Source organism: Rhyacophila brunnea, unplaced genomic scaffold, assembly GCF_057557595.1.
Source record: "Rhyacophila brunnea isolate RB1 unplaced genomic scaffold, BYU_Rbru_1.0 scaffold_6, whole genome shotgun sequence".
NCBI classification, from domain to species: domain Eukaryota; kingdom Metazoa; phylum Arthropoda; class Insecta; order Trichoptera; family Rhyacophilidae; genus Rhyacophila; species Rhyacophila brunnea.
This window is the reverse complement of record NW_028233276.1, coordinates 10,865,733-10,882,212: the sequence shown is the minus strand read 5'-3', so window position 1 is coordinate 10,882,212 and position 16,480 is coordinate 10,865,733. Positions and strand designations below refer to the sequence as shown.

General features: G+C 35.7%; 1 protein-coding gene across 1 annotated transcript in view; it reads right to left on the bottom strand.

The window, feature by feature from the left end:
• Positions 1-16,480, bottom strand: part of Wdr62 (WD repeat domain 62) — a 282,962-nt gene that overhangs the window by 36,138 nt on the left and 230,344 nt on the right. The window contains exons 4-8 of the mRNA XM_085956946.1: positions 9,554-9,776; positions 7,656-7,871; positions 2,544-2,726; positions 1,462-1,622; positions 440-575 (exon numbers count right to left, since the gene is read on the bottom strand). Of these exons, the coding sequence (XP_085813072.1) occupies positions 440-575; positions 1,462-1,622; positions 2,544-2,726; positions 7,656-7,871; positions 9,554-9,776 (919 nt within the window). The remainder of the gene's footprint in view (positions 1-439; positions 576-1,461; positions 1,623-2,543; positions 2,727-7,655; positions 7,872-9,553; positions 9,777-16,480) is intronic.

Here is a 16,480-nt window from a genome sequence, read left to right as displayed (position 1 = left end):
TAGCATTTTGGTTAATTCGCCCTTTTAACAAAATACTGACGATATCATATACCATATACTATACCATATTAACAAGAATTGATCACAAATTGAATAAAAGTGCTGGCACATACGGAACCACTTGGGGGAACGGCAGGTTGCAGCAATTGGTAAGCAAGTATACTTACCCAAAAGAGCTTGCAGCCGCAAGGCATGTGTTTACTGCTAGAATCAAAGCAATGAGTGTTTGCACCTAAGATATGTTTGCGGGAAAGTGTGGAATTAAATCAGTCAGCCATTTATCAGCACAGTTCACTCTTACAGCGAGATGCCGCGTTCAACGTAGGCTAGGCAACACGTGCGAAGCTGTGGTTAGTGTTTGTGTATACGCACCACCATACATAGCTCTCCAAAGACCTGGTTTCACACATACTTTGAGGGTGAATATTAAATTACTGACCCTTTTGATGTCTCGGACGTCCCAAACATAAAGACTGTGATCGTTGTAGACGCAAGTGAGCCGGTAATTCTTTTCGTCGTACGACAAAGCTATGGCATCCGGATACTTGGCGTCTGGCGGGTGTGCAAACATATGACTGAAAACACAGAAACAATATTGTTAGTCCGATTACACAATCAAAATAATTATTCTTTCTCTTTCATACTTGCCACAAAAGTATTGGCCACCACCGCATTGCGGAGGTTTTGAATGGATTGGTAATTAGCCGTTTCCTCAAAGGATTAGGCAGTAAAGGGGAAACAAGTGACAGCTTTATAAAGTTACATACTGATATATTTAAAAAAAACTGTCACACTGGGACTTATGATACTTTACAGTGAACGGAAGTAGTGATTTCGTTTTGAGGAGGTGGAGTGGTAGGTAATTAGGTACTTTATTTTCGGTTGGATCCTACGAAACACATTTATTTTGATACTAATTTACACATCCAACAAAGTACATTTTATATGTTAGTTATATACAATTATGAAACTGATTTTAACTAATTGGAAGGGGCTACAGGTTACAACACGCTCTTTAGTCCAAAGCCTGGAGAGTTTACATTTTTTAATCATATGATTGCCAATATGGTCGAAATACAATCATTGTCCACTCGTTAGCAGCTGTCGGACCGCTTTCGCCTCGTCCTTTTCACTGAGACATGTTAAATGTTGCAAATTTCAAACAAAAATCAAACTGACTCTTCTTTGGTCAATTAATAACGATCATAATAATAATCATTGTTATGATGGTAATGTTACAATACTTAGGAAAATCAATGCATGGTTCTTTTGATTCATGTAAAAATTCAGTACTCTATTTTAAGATTCAACCAACTAGCCACGTGACTGGAAAGCCGTATATTATGGTGGCCTATAACTACATAAAATTGATGCTTACAGTTGTCACAGGCTTCAAACCGATGATATGTTATTGATGTTCTTCCATTCATGCAGAAATTAATTGATTGAGTTTTGTCTTACCTAATATTCAACCCCTGACTGACATCCACTCCTAAATAGTGGGTTCTGGGCAGGGTTGTGACAAACTGAAGGGTGTCGGGACTAAAACATCTGACGATACCGTCGGCGCAGCCAACGAATATCAGATTCGTACCGAGGGACATGCAGTTCGCTGAAGGTGTCTAAAAATAAATTTAATACAATGTACATAATTTTATATACCTAGTATTAAAATGTAATTTAAGAATTATTGTATCTCACAGGGCTTCGGTTTGATGTACGAAAAGAGAGATACAGAGATAAAAAAAGTAAATACTATTTCAGTTAAAAAGTCCACACTTTTTTGTGATGGTAGCTCTAAAATAGTAATAACAGAATAACTTAAACCTGTGATAATTAGTCAATTGATGATAAATACAAAACTGATATTTTTCGTTTAGATTTTGAACCTTTAATATCTCCCTGTAAGCCAAGAAAAGAAGCTGGAATGGGAAATTTGATGATTTTTTGATTTGAAAACTAACCATCAAATAGTAACATCATCACTTTATTCACTAAACACAATAAATGTAATATTTATTTTTTGACTGGGGGAAGGGGAAGGTGATGAAACTGACATTATGAACTTATCTGAAATAACCACTCACACAATGTTTTATTTTAAAAAAAAATGACCACGTAAGATGCTAATAAGCTCATATGGGCCCTAACACAGTGGAGGTTTTGTATTAACAGATTTTTTTTATAAGAGAAATGGATATTAGCCAATTGCTCAACTGATAAGTTCCATACTCTGACTCATACACAAATTGAAAAACAATATGTGTATTGCTTGCCAGATCCAGGATTCGAACCTGGGATCCACGACGTTATAGGCCGACGCTTAGGCCGCAGTCAAATTTTAATTAGGTAATAAATACTATCATTATTTTAATAGTTTCGATTAAAAAAAAGAAAGAGCAAAAAAAACTGAATAGCTACCAATCTCGAAACTATCAATCTTGCACTAATCATAAATTGATTGAAGACAGTTTTTTGAATATTTTTTTTGTTCTTTCTACACCATTATTGCAGTCAAGGCAGTAGTGATATGATAGTCTTACCCTGAGTTCCACCCATTTGTCCAGAAGCCTTCTGTTGTTGAACTCGCAGAGAAGTCCGCTCTTGGTGATGGCAAAAGTGGAGTCGGCGGTGGTCCCTCGGCCGCACGCCACATCGCAGAAGTCGTTGTTGCGCAGCTCTCCCAGAATGGCCGACCGACCCATCAGAGGGACGGGCTCTTTGTACTGAAAACAAAAGTTATTACATACTTAAAACATTAGTATTTAAAGTTTAAAAAAAACACATGTGAACTTCCACTCTCACTTTGGATAACAAGATGATCTAATAAAGCAAAACCCTTCCTAAATATCTACTATTTCTGACAATATATTATTATTATCTGGTAGTATTAAATATAACAATTATAATCTGTATTGACTGTTATTGAATACAAATGTTTATCGCACTATTTTACAAACTACCTAAAACAAAATCCCATGAACACACTTAATACTTAACAAATTAATTTAGATTTTTCTTCTTGGTCAATGTCCGCTCTTTTGGTTGAGCAAATGGACGCCGCACGGTGGCCTCCAAGAATCCCAGTAATCTATTCATAAAACACTACGACAGTCGCGGATGACAACTGGCTCTGTAAAACGACAGCACGGCATGGAAAAGGAAATAAATACAGTAATAAACTTGGCGTAAGCACATATCTACGATTATAATCACACAATAATATGTTGAATAAAAATTAAGCGCAAAAAGGTTGCATACTATGGCAATATTTTTCAAAAAGAAGTATGATTTACTTTAGCTCATAGGCATAAAGTCCACTAAAGCGGACTTGCGGGGCGCTCGCGCATATTCTATGTGAATCATCGAAAATACAACGTAATCAAATACGCCAGCGCACACTGGATTTGATGACGCATTGTGCCCGCGTGCCCCATGATTCATCGTTTTTTGGCTTCTCAGCGATACGAATTAACGAAAATACAACGTAGCCCATTCATTAAACACGGCAAGCAAAATCACGCTCCTTGAAGCGTCGTCGATAGACGGGCGAGAAGCCATTATTTAATAACAGTGAACCCATTGTTTAGTTTGCTGCGTGTCCAATATTTCGCTGGTAGAATGATGTCATCGTGAATATTATTTACAAGCCCCGAGAAATAATATAATATTTTTATTGCTTTGTTATGAGAGACGCTGAAATAATAATTATTTTGTGCTTCTTGGGCCCCTTATTACATAGGTGAAGGGTAATGCGCGGGTGGGATGGGGCCTACTCAGTAGTGAGCGCACCGAGCGCTTTTTTGGTGGGCTTTATGCCATAATGTCATAATATAGGGTAGTAGAGGCGTGAGCAGAAGCAGAAGAAGATTGTCTTGGTAGGTAATGCAACCTCCGTAAGTGGCTCAATGTCCAAGGCATCATATTAGATGAAAGCTGTTTCTTTACTCATTACACCAGTGTTGACTTATTATAATAAAAGGTTGGTCATTATTGATAAATTCTGAATTTATTATATGTTTCATTGACTACTATTAGTTCAACATTATTCAGTTTTCTGATTTGAAAAATTGTTTATAGGTCATTTTTTTAGGTGTAAAACCATTTAAACCATGTGTAAAACTACAATGTTACTATCTATAGGTGGTATCTATTTCATAAATTCAAATATGCTAATCTGTTGGAATGTTTATATAATTACTTATGAGTAAATAAATACTTGAATAAGTTTCTCACTACTAATCTGCATATTTAGTTGAGTTGTAAAAGATTGGCAATCTTGACTGAGGTGGAAATCGGCTAATTATCGAGTTTCTTTAAATATAAACTTTCAATGTGAGGACAAGCCGGTTGATAGGAATTCAAAAGAGAAGAGTTTAGTATGGTCAAAATGAATACTCACTACGTGACTGGAGGCATATACACCGACAATCATTGATATGCAAGAACCGATACAGGTTTACTAAGCTAAAATTAATATGCATACAATTATTAAAAATGATATACTGTTAAGATTCATCTGGGACATCTGTCCTCTTTGGGGTGGCCATATTACCATAATTATTTAATATTCATATCATTATTATTAATTAGTTACAAACTATTGAATTCAGTCTTTGTATAGGAGAGAACGATTTTTTTATAAAATAATCATGATTTGCCACTAAGTGAAACATATAGCTTATTGTAAGTAGCAATATTGCTTGTGGTGCCATACATTTAAGCATTAAATCACAACACAATCATGATAATTTTGCAATAGTATAATGTCGTTAATAATAATCTATTATAAAACAGAATCAGTGTTCGAAATGAACTGGAACGCGCCGGAGCACAGCTCCAGTTAATGAAATCCCGGAGATTATCCTTCCGCTTCGTGAAAAAAATAATTTGACCATCTCAGCTAGGTAGTTCATATAACAAAAAAACAAACACATTTATTTAAAAAAATATATAGGTAGGCACATAAAATTAGATAAATATTTTCAGAAAATTGGCGAGCGCTCCGGTTCGTCAAATTTTCTATGGAATTTCTGAATGGAATTCTGCCAAGTAAATCATATTTCAATCAATATTAAGTTTGCCAAAGAAAATAAAATTTTAAGAATCCCACTATAATCCATTGAATTCTATACTTTAATGTCATTTTTGGAGCAACTTCTTGTTGAATAAAGGTTGGTCTTCATTGGAAGTTAGGTAAACGACATATACCTAATGCTTTGGCAAGTATACCATAGTAGGTATAGAAAAAGGAAGTTTTTCTGAAAAAAATATTTTCATGCAGTCATAGGAATCAAATAGGAATCAACTTTTTATTAGCATAATCTGTTTAACTTAACACATTTACTGCTGACCAGATAATTATTAATTAATTACCACATTTAAATATCATGTTAATTATATCTAATCTCTCATTCAGAAAATGCACATGTCATTTTTCAATGTGCAGTTTAACACAAACCATGATCTAATAGAATGCAACAATTGGCTAGCAACCATTAAACATAAAAAATCTCTTAAAAAACATGATAATGAGGCAGCAAAGATTTATACTATTCTATACTATTATATTATAATATTCTCTTCATCTCTCTTCTGAGGGTAATATTTGTTATAATATAAATCTCATGTTGTGAACGTCTTGAATTTAGATTTGTTATGTCCATAATGTATTTGTTTTATTAGATAAATAAAATAAAAATAAATAAATATACTGAATAATAGAATCAGTATGAGAAATAGCCTAGTATGATATTAAAAAAACAAATACACACATATATGGCCTATGCAAATCAATAACATTCCTATACATAATTAGCAACGTTCTTGAGAGTTCCAAAAATTAATATGTCATAAAATAAATGTTTGGTCATCACATTTTGCCATAATTTATAAACTGGTTTTACAAGATTTCTTATAAGTAACTGAGACATCGCTAGTTGCTTAATTAGTGGGGAATTGAAATGAATGATACCTAAATCACCTGCTATTAACTAAAACAACCATTTAAACCCATTATTGACATAAGTAAATAATGTGTGGCCATTTTCTAGAATCAATGCATTCAGAGCCATCTGTATTTGGGAGACATAAATTATTTATTATTACATAATATGGCAATTAAAATTATCAAGATTATAAAGTTGAGCTTATTTTTTGGTAAAACAATAAATCAAAATTTAGTCAAAAATGGTTAGGCAAGTATCTGATATGCATATTTTTATCATAAAAAACACACACAGATTGCTGTCTTTTGTCTTATTTTTTTGTAGACTAATATTTTAATTGATATTCCTAAACTTTAATAAAATAATCTAAGTACCTAAATTAATAGTAATTTTTTGAAAATATAGTATCAAAGAAGTTATAATAAATAAAGGATTCAAAATGGATTAATGGTAAGTAATCGCTCATTCTTTCTAATTTGTCATTGAATTTAAGTACCTAATTAAAAAAGTTTACAGTAAAAGGCATTAAAAATAAAAGGATGTTAATCATATTAGATTATGAACATTAGATCTGAGTTTATATTCATTAGCTGGTGATATTTCACATGTATATTTTTTCGAATTGATAAGAATTTGAATTTGAATCTAAGATATATGAAACGTGATTTACCTCAATTCTAGAGAATCTCTCAAGCATTGATTGTATCTCAGGTTGTAAAAAATTACATCTGAGACTTGAAACCTAATCATGCTGTATCATGCTGTGTGCTGTTTTGTGCGTTTACTTAGTTTTGTTACCAAGATCACTGGATTCTTTCCTGGCGTGGACATGTTTGTCTGGCCATAATACTAACTAATTAATATTATTGATATTATTTAAAATAGCACATAGCCATTTAAGAATCAAATTATTTAGTCAAAATTTCATTGTAAATCATAATAAATTTGTCAAAATAAAAATTTATTGTGCAAACTCCCAACATTGCTTCTCCGTGTGTATTTTTCAATAATAAATCTTGTATAACAATGTACATCTCTCATGTGTCTACCCTCCCGACAAAGATATACTGCCATTGGTCTTCCCTACTCTATGGAGATCGCTCGTGGTCATTGTCACTTTTCCTTTCCTTGCCACCTGAATAGAACTCAAGTAAAGTCAGATTTAATACTGTCTCAACCAAGTAAATGTTTGTGATATATTCAATGATATGTGAAGTGTCCTCCCTATATCTATTCATTATTTTAATCTACATAGGTACCTGTTATTACCAAATATTATAATGCCTAAATCCCCTATCAACAATCCTCCAATCGACAGAGTTGAGAATATAATGATCATATTATTGTAACTGTAAACGAGTCGAAGCTAGACCAAGATGCACGCACAGCTAAACAAAGAAACACAAAGTTACCGTTATCTGTTTCTGGGCGGACTGAGGGTCAAGAAGTGGGCACGGTCAGTCGGCTACCTACCCTTGTTAAGCCCTTACGTCGCCTCTAAATACGATTCGCTACCTTTTTCGCGCCAAAGCCTACGATTACAAATGTTATTAATAATTAATTGTTTCCTGTCAAGCGAAATATACTTACGTAATGTCCCTGAATCAGTGTTTTCAATAAATGTAAAAGTATAAATCAACACCCTACATAAACCCATACCTATCACTGTGGATACATTGAATAAATAATAACTATAATGTCTCTCACCTTAGCGCCCCTCGAGTACTCCAGATACCAGAACTTGACATGGCGGTTCCCAACGGTGACAAAATGACCTCCGCCCTCCGCGAAGCTGACCGCCTTCACCTTACTGGAGACTTTGTTTGAAGCTAATTTAAGGCCGGCTCGCCACTCCCACACGTTGACTATCATGTCATGCTGCGAGCCCACCGACACCAGGTACTTGGAGTTGACTGAGAACGACTGCAATAATAAAATTCATGTTCATAAAAAAATTCAAGAATAAAATTATCAATAATATAGTTTCAGAGGTAAAATATTTTTTTAATGCTTTTGAAGACACAGAAACATCAAGTGCAAGATACATTATTTCAAAATATTTAAAACAGTGTGGTTGTGGTCACCAACTCCACTGCTGTCAACTTCTTTATATCCAGCATCCACAAATACTATCTCTGTCTAACTCTCCTTTTGACACTTTGCCAGTATCTAGTAGTTGGTAAGACCCTGATACCTGCTTCAAATTTTATTACGCCAGTGAATGACCTCTCTACGCTTTCCTATTCTATTTCCACATTATATCTGAAGTAATAATGTTCAGATACCTACTTGAGTTTCATATTCCACATTCCATTCCCTCGGTCATCATCATATTATCGGTACTATAGTACTACATCCAAGAAACGACTACACTACCCTTTGTCTGCAGCAGTGACGTCCCTAGATAAAATTCCGCCCCTAGGCAGCGCCAAAAAGCCGCCTCATTTTTTTAAAAATATTTTTATCATCCTTTCATGAGTCCAGTATCTAAGAAATGTGTTGTATGGATACATTACTGACAACATATCAGACTAATTATTCGCAAATCTGCACGTGTCGTTTCTGGTCACTAAGGACGTCGAAGGGCAACGGAAGTAAACCAGATATCGCGAACCCGATAAAACCAGTGAGCTGATTTTTTTAATGGAAAAGTATTTTTGTTATTACTAAGTTTAGGTAGCTATTTCTATACATTCCAAATAATTCTCCTCGATTTGCCGCCCTTCGAGTAACTGCCGCCCCCAAGCGACGCTCAATCTGCCTGCCCCCACGGGATGTCGCTGGTCTGCAGCAAGCTACCTCACTGTCTGAGCCTCAGGGATGCTATGTTTTTTCTACACAGTTCATCATGAAGTCCACATTCATCACCCAATTCCTCTTCAACTTTTAAACTCTGGTTTTACACTCTGCACGCACAGAGGAGATGAATCCGTTTTAGTGTCTACATTCGTTCATCGCAGCTTTCACTTCGTGAAGTCAGATAATATACCTGCGCTTCAGTTTGTTCGTATAATCTTTATGGGTTATATCCCATAATGCGCAATGTGCCCTATAGGTACTCCTCAATAAAATTCATTGTCATCATTTCAGTCGACATTTTGCAAAAAAATCGTAATATTTCAATACTATATTACATCCAATATGATCAACTATTCTTAACATCGACGACCAATAGACTCAAATAAATATATTTATTGACAAGCAACTGCACGAACCACCCGAATCTTACCGAAAAAATACGAAGCTGCTGGGGTGTTGAACAGAAATCCAAGCCGGTCGGATCGCAGTGCGCTAGTACTTTCATCACAAAATGGCGGCCATTCTCAAACCGATTTGAGGGCCGACGACGCATGCCCTGTGTTCAATACGTGAGACGTACGGAAAAGTCCCGAGTGTAGACTTGGCTAATGACATTAGTTTAGGTTTAGCAATCATTCTTATCCCATCCGGTCATTTGCAGAGGAGTCTCAGGGGGCTTAATCTCCCGAAATTACAAGAGTGATGTAAGCAGTTGGGGGTTTGCGTGGCTGGAAGACTTCGATGCTGCCGTAGACCGTATGAAGCAGTGGGTGTGGATCAAATGAAAAACCATAAAACCAACTCACCACACAGTTGACTCCATATTTGTGCGAGGGGAACTCGGCGAGTTGGACGGAGTTAGTCTGGTCCTGCAGATCCCATATCCTGACGCAGGGCGCGTGGCCGCACTCGCCGGTGGCCAGGTAGCGGCCGCACGTGCTGAACGCCACGCATGTGATGGTCTTGCGGGAAGCATTCAGGATATGGTGCTGCCGGTTCTTGCGCGTGTTGTACAGGACCACTGTGCATCTGGAATAGAACAAAATACAAGTTACTACTCAGGTGCAATCTTGGTGACGCTTGGTGTGCTGGCATCTTAAGTTATAGATACACATGAGCAGCGCAATGTGACAGAATAATGAGTGCTTGTGAAATACTCAGGTCTTACAAGCTATATGGGATTTTAGAAGGTTTTTCCAGTCTGGGGAACTTTACATAGGTACCACAACTTTTAGGTATCGTTCATAGGCTCGCTTGTTTTGAAAAATGTAGTCTCTATTCTAAAGTCTCACCTATACAAACTTCAACTAAGATATGTTTTTCATCCTGCGTATGACTGTCCAAAACACGACCCCTGATCGATGTTGTGCGGCATTGTGGGTTAGGCCATTTAAATTTATTAATACATTTCAATTTTTTTTATTTTGGCACAATAGAACAAGAAGATTTACTCGCGGAAGCACTTTTTCAACGTGTTTATTATAATGGATGTGGGCTTTGGATGGATCTTTTTTAATGTGACCCTTGGGTTACCCAAGGACAGCCCTGATCCAGGAAAAATGTGTTTAGTATATCTGTTAGGATTAATATGGATGATCATTGGGTCTATTCTATACTTATCGACCGCTAAAGTGATAAATATTATCAAACTTAGGGTAGGTTTGTATCAAAGTATTAGCACTTATTGTAACAATTACAATAAGATGTTTGTACTTGTTGCAATAAATGCTATATTTTAACAGCACATATCTAGCTGCTATGCGGACGGAATACGAGAATCGCTGGAGAGACATAACTAAGGCATTTGAAAGGTGTCACGATTCTCAAGATGGACACGAAAACTAAGATGCTCACGATAGTTTTATGGAGGAGATACTGATAACAAGTTCATCAGAAATGGCAAGAAGAACCTCAAGTAAAGCCGGTCCACGCTCACGGCGGAGGTGTTGGCTAGCAGCTTTAATTTGTTTAAGGTTGTTTCATGTAGGAATTTTCTTAGTGTGTATGTGGTAATACAATTTTCCCATGTTTTCGTAATTTCAGGATAGTTACGCAACGCCGAAAAAGGATGGTGAAGGATGATGAACGACGATAAACCAATAATTACCAAAATGAGAATAAAGTCACCATAACGTCCCACTTGGAAAGGTGATGATACCTACTATTAAGATAGTCATAGGTTTGGATTGTAGAGCCATTAGGTATACTGCTGATCTAAATAATATTGGGAAAACAAATTTAGTGACCAAGCAGCGTAATCGATTTTCAATTATTATTTCATATACATACCTACATACTCCGTTTATTTTATGAGTTAACGAGTCAGTAGGTGCTTACTATTGATAAATAATTTTGATAACGAAACGATAGAAGTGCCTCGGTCCGAAAGACATAATGGACATTTAAATTAAACAGTGCAATGCGGTTGGCTGTCCGTTACGATATAAAATTACTAGTGATTGTGCAAAGTAGATTAATTATTAATAATTATTTCATACTGCAGTTCATAACAGGGTTGCCGAAAATAATTAAGATTCCATATTAATTACTACAAAAAAACTACACACAATGTAGAAACAGGGAATGTTATTATAAAAAATGGCAAGATATTTTTTCGACATTCCATTATCCATCCAAATTAATGCGATTTTAAGTTAATTTTTTTTGCGGTTTTTTTAGGTCTATCGCACGAATTCAAAAATATATATGAAAATTTTGGGGTAATCTTAAACTTCTGGAATATCAGAAAATATGTTAAAAACAATAATTAAGTACATTTTTAATTTGCGCGAATTAATACCCCCCCCCCCTTTCCTCTTGTTAATACTACAACAGACCATGATGCCCAATGAAAGTAGTGTATTTTGTAATAGAAGAAAAACAATCACAACCACCCAGGGTTTGGGAAAATCACATAAATATATAGTGTCCTCACCGAGTCGAACTCGGGGCCCCCGGGTGATAGGCCAGCGCCTTACGCACTGGACTACGAGGGCCGTCTATACAATATATGATATCGCTTCGCGCCGTTTGTATGCAGTGATACGCCATCGTAGGAGTGACCTTAAGAAAATATTCTTAATCATATGACTTTGGCACAATAATGGAAGTAACCAGTGGCAGAGGAAAATCTTGTGCCCGGAACCTTGTACGTTATGCAGTTCGCCGTATCACACTTCACCGTGAAATGTTGTATCGGAAATGTACGGCCAGCGCTCGAAATGGAAAAGTTTACGTACCGGAGCGCTCGAAAATTTTCTGATGATATACAAATTTTATGTGTATATTATAAACATAAGTGTGCTTATGATTTTTTGTTATATCTATGGCACATCTAGCTCAGACGGTCAATTTATTTTGTCCGTGAGACGGAGCGATAACTTTACATATTTCACGAACCGTCACAGTGAAATGTTTTACGTACAATTTACATGTAACCGAAAAATCTATGTCTATATAATATAAAAATGTAAATATAATATAAAAAAAAAAATGTAAATTATTATTGGCAATAATAGTATTGGCAACCATGCTACGAATGCATAATAAAACAGAATACACACTGTCCGAGGAGCGGTTCAAAAGTCGATTCGTTTATCAAGCGAAGTCGACCAAAAAATTGCACTCGACGTTGCACTAAAAAATAATATAGATTATGCACCACATTATTATCAATTCTGCATTCAAGATATTTGTATTATTGTTTGGCGAGAGGTGGGTGGAGCAGCTGGGGGAGGGGGGAAGTCTTGCGCTAAGTTGATTGAATGGGTGAGCGCCCCAAGTAAGGTTGCCAATTTTACAAATCGGTCGATATCACCGATCAGTATTAGGTATATCTACCAGGAGAATCATCATTATGTATGTGGGTACTCAAATTTATAAACACACTACTAATACCATGATTTTTTTTTTGTATATAGCGGGAAAACATAGAGAAAAGATATAGCCGTAAACTACAGAAATCCAATATTAGGAATAAAACCAATTAGGTACCTATATTATAAATTAATAATATTGAGATAGCATTAAAGTAAATAAGTGAATTAGCAATTCGCTGAAACGTGACACATGTGGGTCTTCAGACAGTGGAGGTTACATTAATATACATTTTTACGAGGAGCGTTGATATCCATTCGTCTATAACCTATTGAACCTTGCACTAGACCACACACATTGAAAACCAAAATGTTTTTTTTGCTGGTCGCTGGATCTAACCTGCGACTGATCTGAGTAGCTACCGTGAGGTGCAAAGATAGCATTTACTCGATAGCATTAGAATTTACAATTAATAGTAAACCTACTAAGATGACGGACTTTCAATGTGCTCACGATCCTCAGCCATGAGGGAATGGCCGAGAAGAGAGAGAGAGAGAGAGAGAGAGAGAGAGAGAGAGAGATAGACCTAATTGGCATGATTTGTAGATAGGTTAGTTATAGTATAGTTAATCGACAGCCGTTTCGGTAGTCACACCATTATCAAGAATATAAAAATAGTCGATGTGTACCAACACTACCTACTTACTTTATTCCGTTAAGCTCAAAATTATGTTAACACGGTTGCCAAAATACTTAAGGTTCAAATAGACTATATGACGATCGGGCACATATATGCTAAGAGCGTTTTAGTGTCTATGATCAAATCTATGCCATTCCGACATTTATACATACATATTGTATGACAGCTATGACATCGTATTTACACTCTGTGACACCCTGTGACACAGGACGCTAACATAAGAAACGGGTTTTTCGACATATATATGACCGATCGTCATAGAGTGTATTTGAAGCATAAAAGTGCGGCCACACCGGCAACAAGTCGCGCGACAACTCGTTAAATTTTACGATAATTATCATGCTTATCGTAAAATTTAACGAGTTGTCGCGCGACTTGTTTTCGGTGTGGACCCGGCATTAGACTTAAATAAAAATATAGACTATTATAGTGGTACCTAATTTATAACAATTTATAATAATTTGTTCCAGTAAGCCAAAGAATTTGGTCTAATTAATGATAATGTCACATTACGAAAAACAAATAATGTCTATGAAAGAAACTTTTTTGCCATCAAGACGATTTTGTTATCCGCTTTTCAGGCAGGTCTGTAGACAAGAAAAGCTAGAGGACGGACATACCTTAATTCTAATCCATGGCCCTTTTCAAGAGATAAATTACTTTAATTTAAAAAAGGGACCCACGCAGAAATCACGTCCCAAACAAACCCAGAAGATTTATATGTATGTGTCACTTAATATACTGATTCTACAAACCAACGTTGGAATTGTATGTTATAAATAGTGTGCTCAGAAAGGAATTAGTATTTCACATTGTACATAGTATTATAATCACAGATAATAATCATTAATGCAATAATAAAATAAAACCGCGTCCCGACTCCTGACCACACTAAAAAATCATTAAGTGTCTCAACGAAAAAGTCAAATTTTAGTTGGGTAAGGAGAAGCAGGTAACCGATCTTGAGTAAGGAAGAATCTGGGATAAACTTAAACGCGTGTCAAGAATACGGCATACGTCGAATACTGACAACTGCTCTCGGTTTATGCATTGACGTTCATTTAATATTGACACACACTATTGCACGTGCATAATGCGTGTTTCATTTTCGTAGGACACTCACACATTCAAAACCCTGCATCAAAATGTAGCGTATTGAATTATAGCCTAACGGAATTTTATTTATTATCTGTTCTGTGGTTCCTAATCATTTTTGTTACTTACGCCTTTTCCAACACCCGACCACCCAATCTAGTGGTTGTGGCCAGTGACGTCCCAAGATAAAATGCCGCCCCTAGGCAGCGCCAAAAAGCCGCCTCATTTTTTTTATTTAATATTTTTATCATCCTTTCATGAGTCCAATATCTAAGAAATGTGCTGTATGGATACATTACTGACAAAATATCAGACCAATTATTCGCAAATCTGCACGTGTCATTTCTGGTCACCAAGGACGTCAAGGGCAACGGAAATAAACCAGATATCGCGAACCCGATAAAACCAGTGAGCCGATTTTTTTAATGGAAAGATATTTTCATTATTACTAAGTTTAGGTAGCTATTTCTATATATTCCAAATGATTCTCCTCGATTTGCCGCCCTTCGAGTAACTGCCGCCCCCAAGCGACGCTCAATCTGCCTACCCCCACGGGACGTCACTGGTTGTGGCTTGCAATCCCGAGATTTTTGGATTTGCTTTTGTTTGTTTTTTTAAAGTACCTAATGTTTTTTTGTCAACCCAAAAAATCCTATTTCAAAGTTGAGAGGTGTCTAGTTTCCAAGGGGAAAAAATCAATGAAAATTGATCTAATTCAAATCTGTATAAGTATTACTATTTTTCCGATATTTATGTGCAAAGTTTGAAACTTTTCAATTTAAGATATAAGTTTTTTCATATAAACTTGAGTAGACGCTATTATTTTTAATAATGACAGTTGAAGGTGTCTTCGGAAAACATTGAAAGTAAAAAAAGGTCGACAATCTTCTCAGGCATTGCCTCATTACTGCTGATAGTGGACTTCATGACTCTACCCTGTTACTGCTTACATAACTACTGCAATCTGCAATTTAGAAGAGATCTTTATTTAGCTACGTATTTTTTTCGACTTATACGAGGTATAAATGAGAACTCTGCCATTCTGGACAGTATTGACCTGTGTGTCCCTGATAACTATATTAGAAATAGAGAGCATCAGTTGTTTATTCTCCCAAGGTGCAGAACCAACCTGCCACTGGTAATACCAGTAATTGGGAATACGATAATTATGTTCAAGAAAATTGCTTCGGGTGTTGAAATATTCCACTTGCGTGAGGTTAGTTAGGTGGACGCTATAATAAAACTTCTCAAAATAGGGTCTCCTTAGCAAACTCGGTTTTACTTCTTTGAACTTATATAGATGCATTGATATACCACTGGATGAATCATATGCTTCTTAAAATGACGCCCGATTTTCAGCGAGTCGGCCTTTGTTAAAACTTACTGAGTAAGCCCGGTCTAGCTTGCATCTTACTCTAACTAATAGTCAGCGCATGACGACTTGCTCTGTCTGTTTTGCGTTGTAGCACCCTTAGGTTCACTATTCCAAGAACGCAAATTTAGTTTTACAGCCAGGGCAATACGGGTGAAATTCGGGAATCTATGTTAACGGTCTTAACGCATTATACCTACAAGGAAATATTATAAGACGATATTCGTTATATCTTTTGTGGTACATTTTAAAAATGACACTTGTATGGGAACTGCTCATCTAGTAGTATATCAATGTATAGATGTATAATTGTATTTTCACTGCTTTTGTACGTTTATATTACTTATGTTTTATTTTTATATTTTCATTTTTATCGCTTTTATTACTTTTCTTCATTAATAATATTTCATGTCAAGTTGTGAACGTCTTAAACTTAGATTTTGTAATGTCCACAATATGTTTAAAAAAAAAATGAGCTGAATAAGTTATGAGTGCCCTTGCCATCAATGATCGATACAGCGTGCGGTTGTAGTTCTAACTTTTCATAATATTATAATAAAACATATCATTATATTTTAAACGTGTTTAGCTAGGTTATTGTTTTTTTCGTTAGAATACATTATTATAATAAAATTAAATGGTCGCAAGATTAAAAAATAGGAAAACACTTCGTTTGGTTCCTGCAATCTCTACTATTTCAGAAATCTCTGATATGTTTATTTAGTTAAATATTATATTGTTTATCATCAA